General features: G+C 37.7%; 2 protein-coding genes across 4 annotated transcripts in view; both read right to left on the reverse strand.

The window, feature by feature from the left end:
• Positions 1-493: 493 nt before the first annotated feature.
• On the reverse strand, positions 494-7,232 carry LOC133545574 (oocyte zinc finger protein XlCOF22-like). The gene is made up of 3 exons (XM_061891293.1): positions 6,818-7,232; positions 5,469-5,735; positions 494-1,997 (listed from the first exon to the last, which is right to left on the reverse strand). Exons 1-3 carry the CDS (start codon positions 6,918-6,920, stop codon positions 721-723), a joined length of 1,647 nt encoding a protein of 548 aa, XP_061747277.1. The 5' UTR covers positions 6,921-7,232; the 3' UTR covers positions 494-720.
• Positions 7,233-9,810: 2,578 nt separating this feature from the next.
• Positions 9,811-17,850, reverse strand: part of LOC133545573 (zinc finger protein OZF-like) — a 538,609-nt gene continuing 530,569 nt past the window's right edge. The window contains exons 1-4 of one of the 3 annotated variants that reach the window (XM_061891290.1): positions 17,716-17,841; positions 16,628-16,748; positions 16,073-16,295; positions 9,811-11,639 (exon numbers count right to left, since the gene is read on the reverse strand). In XM_061891290.1, the coding sequence (XP_061747274.1) occupies positions 10,546-11,639; positions 16,073-16,295; positions 16,628-16,748; positions 17,716-17,720 (1,443 nt within the window). In that variant the 5' untranslated portion in view covers positions 17,721-17,841 and the 3' untranslated portion in view covers positions 9,811-10,545. The other 2 variants (XM_061891291.1, XM_061891288.1) reach the window with 2 other exon arrangements.

Genomic DNA, 17,850 nt, shown 5'->3' on the forward strand with positions numbered 1-17,850 from the left:
CTGCTCAAATGATGTATAAAGTAAATAATAATAAGCTTCCAGAAGTGGTCCAGAAGATGTTTAAATTGTGAACCATTAAATATGAACTAAGAGGGATTTATGTGTACTCAAAAGCAAATGTATGAACATTTATGTATATATGATATACAAATATGTATATCATATAAAGGAGTTAATCTATGGAATCATCTACTATTAGAAAATAAAATATGTAACATGTAATTATTACAAAAACATATTTAAAACACTATTATGAGTATGTATAAAAGTGAAATATGAATATATACACATTAAATGTTTATTGAATGTAACATATTTGATGTACAGTTTATTCTCACCCTTTCAGTCAAATTGTTCCGTTCATTTTAAAGTACACAAATGTGTATATTAACTAATGTACTTGACTGAAATAAAAGCACTAATCTGAAGTGTCTAATCTATAAATGTTAGAATCATACACACACAATAATGATGTCACACATGTTATATGTGCTGATGTTAGAATGTCAAGGTTAAAGTCTTGAAAGTTTATTTCAGATTCTGCAGTTTCATTTGCTGCTGCTGTTCTCACCAGCACACTTGTGTTTCTTACACTGGTACTTATAAGAGAATCTTTCACCACACTCACTGCAACTCAACACTTTTTCTCCTGTGTGTGTTCTCATGTGTATTTTAAAATGTGGACATTGTATAAAACTTTTACAAACATACTGAATAAGTTTAAGGTTTTTCTCCAGTGTGTGTTCTCATGTGTACTTTCAAATGGTGCTTTTGAGTAAAATCCTTACTGCAGATTGAACATGAAAATGTTTTTTCTCCAGTGTGAATTCTCAAGTGTCTTTTCAAATGCATACTTTGTATAAAACTTTTACAACATACTGAACATGTATAAGGTTTTTCACCAGTGTGTGTACTCATATGTTTTTTCAAATAGTGCCTTCGAGCAAAATATTTACCGCAGATTGAACATGAAAAAGGTTGTTCTCCAGTGTGTGTTCTCATGTGTACTTTCAAATGGTGCATCTGAGTAAAATCTTTAACGCAGATTGAACATGAAAAACGTTTTTCTCCAGTGTGTGTTCTCATGTGTACATTTAAACGTTGATTTCTTACAAAACTTTTACCACATTCCGAGCAAGAAAAAGGTTTTTCTCCAGTGTGTGTTCTCATGTGTGCTTTTAAACTTTGATTTCTTACAAAACTTTTACCACATTCTGAGCAGGAAAACGGTTTTCCTCCAGTGTGTATTCTCATATGTATTTTCAAGTCGTGCCTATGAGTAAAATCTTTACCGCAGATTGAACATAAAAAAGGTTTTTCTCCAGTGTGTGTTCTCATGTGTCTTTTCAATTTACTAGGAGATTTAAAAGTTTTGTCACAGAGAGAACATGTGAAGTGAGTGTTGTCAGTGTGACATGTCTTATCATCTTTAGAGTCTTCATCATCAGTGTCAGGAGAGTGTGACGTTGTGTCCTCACTATCTGATAGTGGAGCTAAGAGCTTGTCTGCTTGTGATCCTCCACAGTGGTCTCCATCAGCTTCTGTTGTCATGTGTTGTGTTGAGCTGCTGTTTGGAGGCTCTGCCTCTCTCTTCTCCTCACTTTCACCTTTGACCTCATCATTTTCACTCTTCACAGGGACACCAGTCACTGGCATCTTGATGACATCAACTTCCTCCAGTCCTTCAAGATGGTCTCCCTGCTGACTGATGCGGTGTTCCTCCTCTTCCTCCTTAATGTGAGTTCCCAGTGGATCCACCACTTCCTCTTTAAAATGGGGTGTCAGTGAGTCCTCCTCTTCCTCTTTAAAATGGGGTGTCAGTGGGTCTTCCTCTTCCTCTTTAAAATGGGGTGTCAGTGGGTCCTCCTCTTCCTTTTTAAAATGGGGGATCAGGTGGTATTCTTCTTCCTTCTTAATGTGGGAAGGCTGTGGCTCCTCCATTCGCATCCTGAAGCTCCACTTCTGTTGCTCAGGGTGAAGATTTTCTTCACATACGTCTGCAAGAAAAACACACCATCTCTGGTCAGTCACACAATCCGCTCACTACTTTTACATGCACTTGGGAAAAACAAGTTATCGTATGAACTGTCTTGAAATCTCGGTGACGCACAAACCTACAACATTATTTACAGGTAAATAAACACAAACCAGGACGACAGGACTTTTTATTATGGATAGACGATATGCCTAGTGGTTAGAGTGTCCGCCCTGAGATCGGTAGGTTGTGAGTTCAAACCCCGGCCGAGTCATACCAAAGACTATAAAAATGGGACCCGTTACCTCCCTGCTTGGCATCAAGGGTAGGATTTGGGGGTTAAATCAACATAAATGATTCCTGGGCGCGGCACCGTTGCTGCCCACTGCTCCCCTCACTTCCCAGGGGGTGATCAAAGGGATGGGGTGAAATGCAGAGGACCAATTTCACCACACCTAGTGTGTGTGTGACAATCATTGGTACTTTAACTTTAAAATTTATTTTGCCATATATTATTTCATATTGAATTACTAATAGAACTATTTTAAAACAGGATACACATGCTCCTAATTTGGTTGCTAAAATTTGCAGAAAAGTATTACATAATTTCCAGTAGGGCTGGGCGATATGGCCTTTTTTTAATATCTCAATATTTTTAGGCCATATCGCGATACAACATATATATCTCGATATTTTGTCTTAGCCTTGAATGAACACTTGATGCATATAATCACAGCAGTAAGATGATTCTATGTGTCTACATTAAAACATTCTTGTTCATACTGCATTAATATATGCTACTTTTAAACTTTAATGCAGAGAAGGAAATCACAACTAAGTCAATTGACCAAAACTGTATTTACAGTTATTAAACAATGGCACAAACATTCATGTCGATTCCAAAACAGGAAGTCCAAGATTGTCAGAAACATTTTAAGTGTCGATTAAAAATGAGCTGCATAGTATGAAATCAAATAGTGTTTGTCCTTCGCTATGTGGTAGGTTACTACGGACGTTATTCAATTCTGTTGTTGACTGTTTTGTTCATACGGTGTTGATCTGGAAATGCTTACCTCGGCATTTTGATGGTGTGGGCGTGTGGCACCAAATGGAGATGTTGACATGCGGAGTATGCGCTCTTCATTCTGTAGCAGGTGACTTTTCAAATGATGCTACATATAAGCAGTAATGCCATTTTTGTAGCAACGCTTTTGGCCAACAGTTGACAAATTACGGTTGTCTGTTCGACATATTCCCACTTGAAGCCAAACCACCGTCAGACGATGGACCCCCTGCTGTTTTTCTTGGGAATTAATTCTAAATTATTTCTCTCCTATCACCACTTGCACGGCTCTGCTAGCATCACAGCTAACGTTACCCATGCTGCTACCTCTCTGCACCGCGAGGGCGTATACTTATGTGACGTATGACGTGACAGTATGTGACGTATGTAAGAAGGTGCGCATGTCTGTGAGAAGGAGACACAGGAAAGAGCGAGAAGTGCCTGTAGTGTAATGCCCACATAAACCGGAGAACTTGGTCAACTTTGACATCCAACTTAGACCTGGTGATGGCAAGAAAGACACGATAATATGCTCTTTTGCACCCACCCTTTTTAACCATTTCCGAGGATGAATTCTTCATCCAAACGGGAATATATGAACATCCCATCAGTCGGCATCCCAGTGAGAGCAGACATTGTATGCTTAAAATGAGCAAGATATGTAAATATGACATGTTATTAAGAATTTTACTACATTACATATATACTTACAGTGTGTATTTAAAATGTTGAAGGGGGTTTTAGGATGTTTTTTAGAGCACTTTATAGGCAGAATAGAGCGGCTACCAATGACTCAATTGTGAGTTAACTTTTGCTAAGGTTCATTTTCTATTGAGGATGCATTAACCATTCGCCTGCGCAGTGGCCTTGTGGTTAGAGTGTCTGCCCTGAGACTAGAAAGTTGTGAGTTCAAACCCTGGCTGAGTCATACCAAAGACTATAAATACTGGACCCTTGCTTGGCACTCAGCATCAAGGGTTGGGGGTTGAATCACCAAATGATTCCGGAGCGCAGCTTCCGCTGCCCTCACCTCCCAGGGGGTGAACTTGGGGATGGGTCAAATGCAGAGAATAATTTTCACTACCGTTGGGACCTTAACTTTAACTTACAAAGGGACTGTGAATGATTTCAAAAAGTGCAGTTATCCTTGAAATTAGAAAATAGAACAACAACATAACATGAGAAGTGAAGTGAATTATATTTATATAGCGCTTTTAAGAGGGCTTCACGGTGGCAGAGGGGTTAGTGCGTCTGCCTCACAATACGAAGGTCCTGCAGTCCTGGGTTCAAATCCAGGCTCGGGATCTTTCTGTGTGGAGTTTGCATGTCCTCCCCGTGAATGCGTGGGTTCCCTCCGGGTACTCCGGCTTCCTCCCACTTCCAAAGACATGGACCTGGGGATAGGTTGATTGGCAACACTAAATTGGCCCTAGTGTGTGAATGTGAGTGTGAATGTTGTCTGTCTATCTGTGTTGGCCCTGCGATGAGGTGGCGACTTGTCCAGGTTGTACCCCACCTGCCGCCCGATTGTAGCTGAGATAGGCGCCAGCGCCCCCCGCGACCCCAAAAGGGAATAAGCGGTAGGAAATGGATGGATGGATAGCGCTTTTAAGATATCTGGTTTGTATCTTCAGTAGGGATATAAATCGTTAATAATTTATCGCTATGATACCCTAATCAATATTCCTTATTAATACCAGTATTTATCTATACTACATGTGATTTGTGGAAATAAAAAAGGGAAAAAAGGCATTTTAAATAGCATTCCTATTAGCACAAGAGGTTGAACACCTCCAACATGATGTTCTGTAACATCTCAGAGCAGGAAGGTCTTTTATCAGCAGCTGTTTATTTGTAGTCTTAAAAAAGTCAACTATGTGTGCAGTGCAAGGTGAAATGTAGTTATGTCATTTTCTTGTTAATAACACACACATCAATCTTTTGTTGCTTCCTTATTTGTCATTATTCAAAGCTGATTGTAATGTGTAGCAGCGGCAGCTGAACTCAATTTGACAATGTGTCATAGTTACGTCAGTCGCCTGGAATTAAACATGCAAATAGTTGTGTCGTTAGTCCTGAATCTTCACGGACCTCATGGACAACATAATTAGGAACCAGTACTAAAAAAAATTATACTTGCTATACATCTCTTATCTTCACCACTAAACCTTTGAAATATGTTGACATATGTGCAGCTAAAGGTAAATAAACAGTAGCCATATTGAATGTTTGCCTTCATTTGACCATGTGAGTAAGAAGGACGGCCTCCAGGTCACATGGTTACACCCCAGCAATTACACTGTTGATGATTGATTTTTAAATGGTGGTTTTAAAAAGCAAATATATCTCCATCTTTAGTCATAAATGTGGCCCCTGGGTGAACATGTGTCACAAACATTGTATTAGATGATATGTGGATGTTGTGCTTACTTGGACTGTGATGAAGCTGTGAGGACTCAGGTGGTTTGTCTTCATGCTCTTCAGTCTTCACAGAGACAACAGTCAGTGGAAACTTGCTGAAATCAGCCTCCTCCTGCCCTACAAGACACTCTCCCTCCTCTTTCTCTTTAAAACAAGGGGGCCGTGGATCCACCTCGTCCCATTTAAAGTATGAGGGCTGTGTATCCTCTAGAGTGAAACTGTCCCCCTGCAGATGAGGCAGACATTCTTTTTGGTGTTCAATCAGCTGATGGATGTCTACAGGACACAAACAAAACACATTTTAACTCCTACATGCTAAATATTAAATCGTACATGAAATAATGGGCTGTGGCTATTGAAAATGTTATTAATTAAGTGTTCTACTGGAAATGTTTTCGATTAATAGAGTAACTGGATAGTGCATAATGTTCCTTGGTTGAAGAGAAATTTAAGCAACTTTAAGACATTTCACTTAATAATGAACGGCCAATTGGTTTGAGATGGTATGTGATCAAGACGTCATCTTTAGATGAGGCTTTGTTTTTTTGACAATCACTGCTACGTTAGAAGGTTAAAGTACCAATGATTGTCAAACACACACTAGGTGTGGCGAGATTATTCTCTACATTTGACCATTCACCCTTGATCACCCCCTGGGAGGTGAGGGGAGCAGGGAGCAGTGAGCAGCAGCGGTGGCCACGTCAGGGAATAATTTTAATGGTGATTTAACCCCCAAATCCAACCCTTGATGCCGAGTGCCAAGCAGTGAGGTAACGGGTCCCATTTTTATAGTTTTTGGTATGACTGGATCGGGGTTTGAACTGACAACCTACCGATCTCAGGGCGGACACTCTAACCACTAGGCCACTGAGTAGGTGGGTGTAGTAGGTGTTGTAGTAGGGTAATGGCTGCACCAATATGAAGGAAATAACAGGTCAGTATAGCTTTGACACACATATATAACTTGTCAGACCTGCCATCTAGCAGGCTAGGTTTACAGCGTCAGTTACCATGGTAACTGACTCTGACTTTGTCTTACCTTTCTTATTTTTGGAGGTAAAACTCTCAAGCTTTACATACTCAGGACTTTGCACTTAACCTGCCCTGTGGAATATTCCCCCGGTGACTGTGTGAGTTTTGTGTAAACATGTTGATACACATTGTTACAAACTGAGAGGAACATCAACCTCTCATAAATATTGTGTGTCTGAAACTGTCTCGTTTTTATGAACAATGTAAAACAATCAGTGCATCATCCTCACATGACAATTCATCTTCCTATAGACAATCTATTAAAGAATAGTGTTAATAATGAAATATAAAGTAAGTAAAGATGTGAGAGTAAGAAGTAAACAAACCTGTTCTGTGTAACACAACTTGATGTTTTTGATGTTGTCGCTCCTTCTCCTCTTTTGTTGGACAAAGTTCCTCCTCGTACTCTGCTATCGTTCTTTCGCACATTTTCACACAATCACAACACTTTACACTCACATTTGATCTCTACTTAGTGATGTGTTTTGATCACTTCCGCCTCTCTTTGTTAGCAGCTAACAAGCTAAACTAACAAACTAAGCTAGCTCGAGAAACATCAAAGTGCGCTCAGACTAATATAACCGGATGCAAAGAGTTATTAACGATGTTTACTCTATTTACTAGAGTCTAATAAAGGACATATATGTGTACATGGAGGCACAGATTAACAACACTGAACTGTGACGACTGCAATAACGTCTTCACCGTCAGACGCCATCTTGCTTTATCCTCGCCGTGTTTAATTCGCGCGCAGTGTTGTAAGATCTCGCGAGAGAAACAAGTAACCAGCTCTTTTCCAGATCTCGCAAGAGAAATAACTACAACCAGACGGTAAAACTATTTTGTTGTATACTATTTACTTACTTTGAAAATAAAAGTACTCTTGTCCATTTCAAATTTTCAAAAGAAAGACATACAGCTTTTTTTCGTAAAAATATTCAAATATTTCTCAATGTTTTGAAACGACAGTAACATAAGGAAAGCAAAAAAAATATATATATATTAATTCATTCCGTTTTTATAATGAATGTGGAAGGTTTTCATGTTGTTTTTAAATTTCCTTTGGCATTATATATACTATATCTATTAATCTATGCATATATATATATATATATATATATATATATATATATATATATATATATATATATATATATATAATCTATGCATATATATATATGTATATATATAACATTACACACATCCTCCAGGCTGAGTTAGTCTAGAATGAAGTAAGCTGTAAAATACTTGAAAGTCATGTAAAGAAAATATTTGAAAAATTGACTGTGATAATAAATAGAATAAAATACATTCCCACAAATATTAACAACATTTATATATATATATATATATATATATATATATATATATATATATTGTTCGGTCTTGTTTGTTGAATTTATTTATGGTATATGTAAAACCAGTGTTTAAGTTCACTTGGGAATTCATTAGTGAGGTGCACTTCCTACTTTAGACAGCAGGAGGAGGCATTGCCTTGTTTACAGTAATGTCCAAGTTAACAGGAGACAACAAGTAGTTCCTTTGAGTCTACTTTAAGCTAGTTCGGTGACGATTGCAAACGTGTTCATCTGCTCGAATCTCATGCCAAACAAAGTATCACCGGTATGTATCGTTGAGTAGTACTTTAGTATTTGATTGAGTTGCATTATTTGTTGGATGTGATGTAATTTGGGACGTTTTATGGCCAAAAGTCAGACATGCTAATTTTCACAATTTATACAGTGAAGAGAATGTTAGCATAGTAAGCTAGTTTGCTGTCGAGCACTCAGATTACATCTTTTGTGGCATTTATTTATCTATTTAAGTTCAATACACAGCATAATTCATGTTTTATTGTAGCATGCTTGTGTGTGTAAGTGGCTGTGTGTGCATGTCTGTAATGTAAGCATCCTTTCTGCTTGTATGCTTTCAGTTTTACCCTTTTTACGGTCAATAAACCTGTGGACTAGAAGACGTTTTTCAGAGTGTTTGATCAAGAAAAGGTGTTAGAGTAAAGCCAAGATATTTCTACATATCGAGGGCGGCACAGTCAAAGCCCTTTGAGTTACCTTGAAGGTAGAAAAGCGCTATACAAGTATAACCCATTTACCATTGTTCCTATAACCCCTTTGTTCAAATGTTTGTTCCACTTGGGGCGCGGGCATCTTGTCTGACTCACACCATGCACAGCCTTCCTTGTCACATATTGTTCCTTTTCCCGCTATCCATCCAGTAATTCAAACTGATCCAGCAGCGTGATTGAAGATTATTTTTACTTACAAAAATCAAGGAACCAGGAAACTCGGGAAACAAAAGCTAGCCTATATAAAACGACATATATGTGCACATATATGCACTGATTGAAAATACAGAACTATAATGCCCATTAGACTTTCTCCATCAAACGCCATCTTGCTTTCCCTTCATTCTTATTCTTTTTTCTATTTCCAGCAGTCTAGTAGAACATCTTAGGTGTATTGCTGCCCTCGATTTCCCCCTTCTGTCCTATTGTCAGGTGCAAACACATAATGACATCTATTAAACAGACAAGAAACAAGGACTCAGGCAGAGACAGTTACATTTGGTTCAATGAGGAGAGATTTATTTGACTGTACTTTACAGAAAGAACTTAGGCTCTAAAGTAACAGTCTGACTTGCTCCAATATTTATTCAGGGGGGTCCCTGAATACATCACTAAAGTTGCTGCTAGAGGAATGGGGATAATCAGCAGCTGCAGACACAATATATGATTATACAAAAATGCTGACACCCGTGATATCGCCCTGTCTCTGCTTTGTTTGCATCATGGCACGTGGTGTTTGGCCTTGGCTTGTCAGCAGGCCGTTCCTGGACACAAACGCTGATACGAGACGGCTAGCAATGGATTAGATTGCAAGTAGTGCTTTTGCACAAAGACAAAAACACAACTTAAGTATAATTGATAATAACTATAAGCAAAAGAGTTGTGTGACAAATTATACATAATTATTCTAACACCTATGGCCCACACTACATTCTACAGTCCGGTAGGTGGAAGTTTGAACCTTTTAAGTCATGGCTGCAAACTGCCAGTAAGAAGAAGAAGTAATGGAACTGGTTGCTTGTTTCTCTCGCGAGATCTGACATTTTTAAATACAACAATTGACAGGTTGACAACATCCAAACAAACCAAGGCATCTCCAATACATCTCAACATTACACACATCCTCCAGGCTGAGTTAGTCTAGAATGAAGTAAACTGTAAAATACTTGAAAGTCATGTAAAGAAAATATTTGAAAAATTGACAGTGATAATAAATAGAATAAAATACATTCCCACAAATATTAACAACATTTATTGTACCCAACTTTAGTTGAAGCATACATTGTTTATTGCATAAAGGTCTGGGGACATACATCACAACAATATTCATACAACACAAGAAAGTAATAAAGACAATTAATAGAATGGATTTTAGAGATCCAACAAATTATTCATAGTCACACATTTTAAAATTGTATAAAACACAACTGTTCATATGATGTATAAAGTAAATAATAATATGCTTCCAAAAGTGGTCCAGAAAATGTTTCAGATGTGAACCAGAAAATATGAATTAAGAGGGACTCATGTGTACTCAAAAGCAACGTTATGAACACATGTAAAACAAATATGTACATCATATAAAGGAGTTCAATGGAATCATCTACAATTACAAAATAAAATATGTAACAATCATTCAAAAACCATATATAAAACACTATTATGAATAAGTATATAAGTGAATTATGAATATCTACACATAACATGTTTATTGTAACATACTTTATGTACTGTTTATTCTCACCTTTTCAGTCAAATTGTTGTGTTCATTTTAAATTACGCAAATGTGTATATTAACTCATGTATTTGACTGAAATAAAAGCACTAATCTGAAGTGTCTAATCTATAAATGTTAGAATCATAATAACAAGATTGTGCTACACACACACACAACAGTGAGGTCACACATGTTATATGTGCTGATGTTGGTAGAAAGTCAAGTTTTGACCGTTTATTTCAAATCCTGCATCTTTATGTGCTGCTGCTGTTCTCACCAGCACACTTGTGTTTCTTACACTGGTACTTATAAGAGAATCTTTCACCACACACACTGCAACTTAACACTTTCTCCCCTGTGTGTGTTCTCATGTGTACTGTAACAGATTTTGGGTGACGGAAGCTTTTGTGGCAGCTTGAACAGGAGTATGGTTTTTCACTAGAGTGCGTTATCATGTGTGATTTGAAATGGGGCCTTTGAGTAAAATCTCTACCGCAGATTGAACATGAAAAAGGTTTTTCACCAGTGTGTGTTCTCATGTGTACTTTTAAACTTTGATTTATTGCAAAACTTTTACCACATTCTGAGCAGGAAAAGGGTTTTTGTCCAGCGTGTATTCTCATGTGTTCTTTTAAACTTTGTTGTATTACATAACTTTTACCACATTCTGAGCAGGAACAAGTTTTTTCTCCAGTATGTATTCTCATGTGTCTATTGAAATATTGCCTTTGAGTAAAATCTTTACCGCAGATTGAACATGAAAAAGGTTTTTCTCCAGTGTGAACTCTCATGTGTACTTTCAAATTGCGATTTTCTACAAAACCTTTACTACAGATTGAACAGGTAAAAGGTTTTTCTCCAGTGTGTGTTCTCATGTGTCTTTTTAGATGCCAATGGTTTTTAAAGGTTTTGTCACAGAGAGAACATGTGAAGTGAGTGTTGTCAATGTGACATGTCTTATCATCTTTAGAGTCTTCATCATCAGTGTCAGGAGAGTGTGACGTTGTGTCCTCACTATCTGATAGTGGAGCTAAGAGCTTGTCTGCTTGTGATCCTCCACAGTGGTCTCCATCAGCTTCTGTTGTCATGTGTTGTGTTGAGCTGCTGCCTGGAAGTTCCGCCGCTCTCTTCTCCTCACCCTCACCGTTGACCTCATCTTCACTCTTCACACTGATGGGGTGTCTCTTGTCATCCTCTATAAAGTGGGGGAACAGCCGCTGTTTTTCTTCATCTTTAAAGTGAGGGGCCTGTGGCTCCTCTTCTTTTACTTGGAGGTGCTGTGACCTCTTCTGCTCCATACTGGAAGACCCCTCCTTCTGCTCAGGTGGATGATATTTTTCACAGACGTCTGCAGGACACAAGAAGACATGCAGGGATCGAAATAGATTAAGATTTGACCAATTCAGATTGCATTTTCGATTGTGCTTTACGATTCGGTTATTTGTAGATTCACTTTTGCTTTCACATTCAGTAAAAAGGAGAAGAAACAGGTCGATTGGCATTAACTTTGACGAGTTGAGAAGTAACTTGAGCGTACAAAGCAAACAGTGAGGTCTTAAGAGGCACAGATTTTAAGGGTCCTCCATGAGGTGTCAGAGGGCCCTAAGGTCAATATTGTGCTTTTAAAATATCTATAAAATAAAAATATATTTGGCAAGAAAGTAACAAAATACTACACGTTATTTTGTGGCAATTACAAAAGAATGCCCAGTATAAATCTCAGGGCATTCAATCAATCACACCTGGACTGTTAAAATATATATATATATATATATATATATATATATATATATATATATATATATATATATATATATATATATATATATATATATATATATATATTATATATATATATATATAATATATATATATACATATTTACGGCGTGGCGCAGTGGAAGAGTGACCTTGCGCAACCAAGGGTCCCTGGTTCAATCCCCACCTAGTACCAACCTCGTCACGTCCGTTGTGTCCTGAGCAAGACACTTCACCCTTGCTCCTGATGGGTGCTGGTTAGCGCCTTGCATGGCAGCTCCCTCCATCAGTGTGTGTGTGAATGGGTGAATGTGGAAGTACTGTCAAAGCGCTTTGAGTACCTTGAAGGTAGAAAAGCGCTATACAATTACAACCCATTTATTTATCTATTTATATATATATATATATATATATATATATATATATATATATATATCTTGATTGGATTATCCAGAGAATAGTGCTCGATACCGTGGTAGAGCGCAATATGTAGGTTTGGGAAAAAAAATCACAAGACTACTTCATCTCTACAGATCTGTTTCATGAGGGGTTCCCTCAATCATCAGGAGATGATTGAGGGAACCCCTCATGAAACAGATCTGTAGAGATGAAGTAGTCTTGTGATTTTTTTTCCCAAACCTACATATACATATATATATATATATATATATATATATATATATATATATATATATATATATATATACATATATATATATATATATATATATATACATATATATATATACATATATATATATATATATATATATATACATATATATATATATATATATACATATATATATATACATATATATATATATATATAATACACACCCACGTGACTCCAAAAAGAGATAAGTAGTACAAAATGGATGGATGGATGGATATATAAACATATATACATGCATATATACGGTTGCGATCAAAAGTTTACATACACTTGTAAAGAACATAATGTCATGGCTGTGTTGAGTTTCCAATCATTTCTACAACTCTTATTTTTTTGTGATAGAGTGATTGGAGCACATACTTGTTGGTCACTATAAACACTCATAAAGTTTGGTTCTTTTATGAATTTATTATGGGTCTACTGAAAATGTGAGCAAATGTGCTGGGTCAAAAGTATACATACAGCAATGTTAATATTTGCTTACACGTCCCTTGGCCAGTTTCACTGCAATAAGGTGCTTTTGGTAGCCATCCACAAGCTTCTGCCTGAATTTTTGACCCCTCCTCTTGACAAAATTGGTGCAGTTCAGCTAAATTTGTTGGTTTTCTGACGTAGACTTGTTTCTTCAGCATTGTCCACACAACTTTGGGAAGGCCATTCTAAAAACTAAATTCAAGCCGGATTTAGACATTCCTTAACCACTTTTGACGTGTTTGGGGTGATTGTCCTGTTGGGACACCCAAATGCGCCGAAGACCAAACCTCCGGGCTGATGATTTGAGCTTGTCCTGAAGAATTTGGAGGTAATCATCCTTTTTCATTGTCCCATTTAAAGCACCAGTTCCATTGGCTGCAAAACAGGCCCAGAGCATAATATGACCACCACCATCCTTGACGGTAGGTATGATGTTCCTGGGATTAAAGGCCTCACCTTCCCTCCTCCAAACATAACGCTGTATTGTGGCCAAGGAGCTAAACATTTTTTCATCTGACCACAGAACTTTCCTCCAGAAGGTCTTATCTTTGTCCATATGATGTCAAATGAAACAAAAATTGAGCTGTTTGGCCACAATTCTGTGTTTGTTAGAAAGTTCCACAACCTTTCACGTTACCCCACGCATGTGCTACAGCACTCATCTCATTGTGGAACATGTGAATGTTTGAAGTGGAACTAAACGTGATCTCTGAAAGGGGTACACATTATTTCCAAAGCAGGGCCCCCATCCACTTATACAATACAAGAACAAATACTTTCACAGTATCATGTTAGACCCGCTCGACATCCATTGCTTTCCTCCTCTCCAAGGTTCTCATAGTCATCATTGTCACCGACGTCCCACTGGGTGTGAGTTTTCCTTGCCCTTATGTGGGCCTAGCGAGGATGTCGTAGTGGTTTGTGCAGCCCTTTGAGACACTAGTGATTTAGGGCTATATAAGTAAACATTGATTGATTGATTCATAGAACATATCTGATGAAAACCAACATTATTTTGTTATTTTATTCATAAGTGGGCCATACCACCTATTAGGGTTGTACGGTATACCGGTATTAGTATTGTACCGCGATACCAATGAATTATTTTCGGGACTATACCGTCTCTGAAACGTACCGATCCCGCACCGCCCCTCTCCCGTGTCAAAGTCACGTCGTGACATTGCTGGTTTACGAGCAGACGAGCATGTTCGGCGGCACAAATCACGGACTACTTACAAGCAGACACAGTGTGTAGACAGGAAAGGGAGAATGGATGCCTCTTGGCTAGAAAACTAACAATAAAGGTGAAGTTATAAGACTAAAACACCCTCAGGAAGAGGTGCTTTAAGACATGGCTAGCTATCTAGCGACTAACGTCCATCCGCCGTCGGCAGTGTTTTAGCGACTTCTAAATCACTAATACTCGCCTCCATGGCGACAAATAAAGTACGTTTCTTACAAGTACATTATCACTGGAGGACGAGGAACAGCTAAACATGCTTCACTACACACCGTAGCTCACCGGCATCAAAATGTAAACAAACGCCACATACCTAGTCGATACTACTATGATTACGTCGATATTTTTTGGCATCACAAAATCTTCTTTCTTTTTAATAAAATGTATATTATGTTTATAAACTCAGGAAATTTGTCCCTGGACACATGAGGACTTTGAAGATGACTAACGTATGATCCTGTAACTACTTGGTATCGGATTGATACCCACATTTGTGGTATCATCCAAAACTAATGTAAAATATCAAACAACAGAAGAAAAAGTGATTAATACATTTTAACAGAAGTGTAGACAGAACATGTTAAAAGAGAAAATAAGCAGATATTAACAGTAAATGAACAAGTAGATTAATAATCAATTTTTATGGTTTGTCCTTAATAAAGTTGACAAAATAATAGGTGTATAAATGAAACAATATGTTACTGCATATGTCAGCAGACTAATTAGGAGTCTGTTTGTTTACTTACTACTAAAAGACAAGTTGTCTAGTATGTTCACTATTTCATTTAAGGACTTAACTGCAATAAGAAACATATGTTTAATGTACCCTTAGTTTTTTTTATTAAAATAAAGCCAATAATGCCATTTATGTGGTCCCCTTTATTTAGAAAAGTACCACAATAATTTTAGTACCGGTACATAAATATTGGTATAGTTACAACACTACCACCTATATTTGAATATTGTCTAATGGAAATGACTGCTGTCTGATAATCACATTAATAACCAGTGTTGGCGTTAACACACTTGTTATGTCTTTGTACGCATTGAAATCAAAAAGGACGTGCATTTCTGTAAGTCTGTGCGTCCCAGGGATGCAGAGTTTTTGTTTTTTTTAACCGACCTGCCTTCTCTGGGTCAAAACTCAGTTTGCTTGTTTTTTTAATCGATTATTGCTTTTTGCCGGTGTTTTGTTTTGTTTATCATGATGGTGCGCTCTCATCACGCCGTCACTTGAGGACCGGCACGTCAGCGGGAGCAAGCGCGCTGTCGGTTGGTAGAGTGGCCGTGCCAGCGACTTAAGAGTTCCAGGTTCGATCCGCGCTTCCTCCATCCTAGCCACTGCCGTTGTGTCCTTGGGCAAGACACTTTATCCACCTGCTCCCAGTGCCACCTATACTGGTTTAAATGTAACTTAGATATTGGTTTTCACTATGTAAAAGTGCTTTGAGTCACTAGAGAAAAGCGCTATATAAATATAATTCACTTCCCTAATTCACACGATTGATGAGCATTTATTTTTAAATGGACATGTTAAACAGCAAGTATATCTCCATCTTTAGTCATAAATGTGGCCCGCAGATGAACATGTGTCACAAACATTGTATTAGATGATATGTGGATGTTGTGCTTACTTGGACTGTGATGAAGCTGTGAGGACTCAGGTGGTTTGTCTTCATGCTCTTCAGTCTTCACAGAGACAACAGTCAGTGGAAACTTGTTGGGATCCGCCTCCTCCTGCCCTGGAAGAAACTCTTCCTCCTGAGTAACCCAGAGATCCTCCTCTTCCTCTTTAATGTGGGGGGGCTGTGGATCCTCCTGCTGCTGAAGGGGACGTTCTTCTTGACAAGCGTTCATCTGTTGGACGTCCGCAAGACAACACAAACAAACTTCACCTCCGATGTGTCTAATATTTTTTAGTCTATCAAATATAACATTTTCCAAGTGGACTGACACCACTTTGTGGTGATGTTCTTCTACACATGGAATAATCATCAGTTATTGATTATTATGAATTGATCTTGTTTTCCACATTTACATTAATTATTGATAGAAAGTAACAACTTATAGAAAACCTCCTGCTGGGATTTTAATAGTCATGACTGCATTAAGTCAGTCTAAACGTATAAAAGTTTCATTGTGCTGCAGCATCAAGTGACGCCAACTCGCTCCTCCCACTACCAACCTACCAACCAACCTTGACGTGCACCTCCAAAATAGTCCCACCTCACGTCAACGGTGACCAAGACTGCAGAGCTGTGACTAGATGGCTTTACTTTTACGCGCAATATCCTCTCCTTGTTCTTCCTTCTGCGAAAACAACATTTTCAACCCAACAGAAAACAAACAGAAGTGCAGCGAAGCACGTGTAACAAGTGCCAGCGAGTGTGGCCGTGCGATAGTAGGTTGGTTGAACCTCACTCACACCTTAAGAAATTTCCTGGTGCGAGAATATCTATATATACAAATATATAAATATATATATATTTTTTGAATTTTTAGGTACCTCATGATGCAACTATAAATACAATATTGATACAAATTAATTTTGTGTGCAGTATGTTAAAGCTATTTTTAAAATTTAACAATATTTAATTAAATATTTATTCTAGTCTGACTGAATAAGCATCAATCGCTAACAATTGTGCAAATAGTGTATTCGTAATAACAAACATCAGTTGATTTAATTTACATGATATGTCCGCCCGAATGCAGCTGAGATAGGCTCCGGCACCCCCCCTCGCAACCCCAAATAGGGACAAGCGGTAAAAAATGGATGGATGGATGGATGTTATCAAGGTAATAGAAGTGCGTGCAAACAACATAATTTGTATTTATTGCTAATAAAGTTAGCACCAACACAAAGTAGACTACTGCAATGTATGTGTAATACATTATATTACACTGTCATAAAAAGATACATTTATTTTTTTATCCTGCAAAGCGTCTTTGAGTGCACTGAAAAGCTCTATACCAAATAAAATGAATTATTATTATTATTATTATTATACCATGTGACTTTTTCCAGACTTAAATTACGAGACGTTCGTCCCTTTCTAGTAACAAATATTTAATGATGTTAAACGTGACTGTAATATACAAAAAAAGTTAAAGTATTAAATAAGTCATTATAATTCTCATAGAGAACATATAAAAGACACTCCTCAAAAAAAACGCTCGCATTTGCTACAAAGGCCTGCTAACCCTAGCACGCTAGCTTCGAACAACATATCAGGTAAATAAGATAGATAATATAAAAATATATAATTTATATTACCTCATAAGCTGCGTGTAGAAGAGAGGAGTGGAATATATTCTTCCTATTGTTACACCAGCAACTCTTAAATGGGACTTTTTTGTTGGTCTGCGGCTGGGCGAAGGAAGTGTGCACCACTCACTATTGTCCCAGAGA

The sequence above is a fragment of the Nerophis ophidion genome, linkage group LG28 (genome assembly GCF_033978795.1).
Source record: "Nerophis ophidion isolate RoL-2023_Sa linkage group LG28, RoL_Noph_v1.0, whole genome shotgun sequence".
Lineage (NCBI taxonomy): Eukaryota > Metazoa > Chordata > Actinopteri > Syngnathiformes > Syngnathidae > Nerophis > Nerophis ophidion.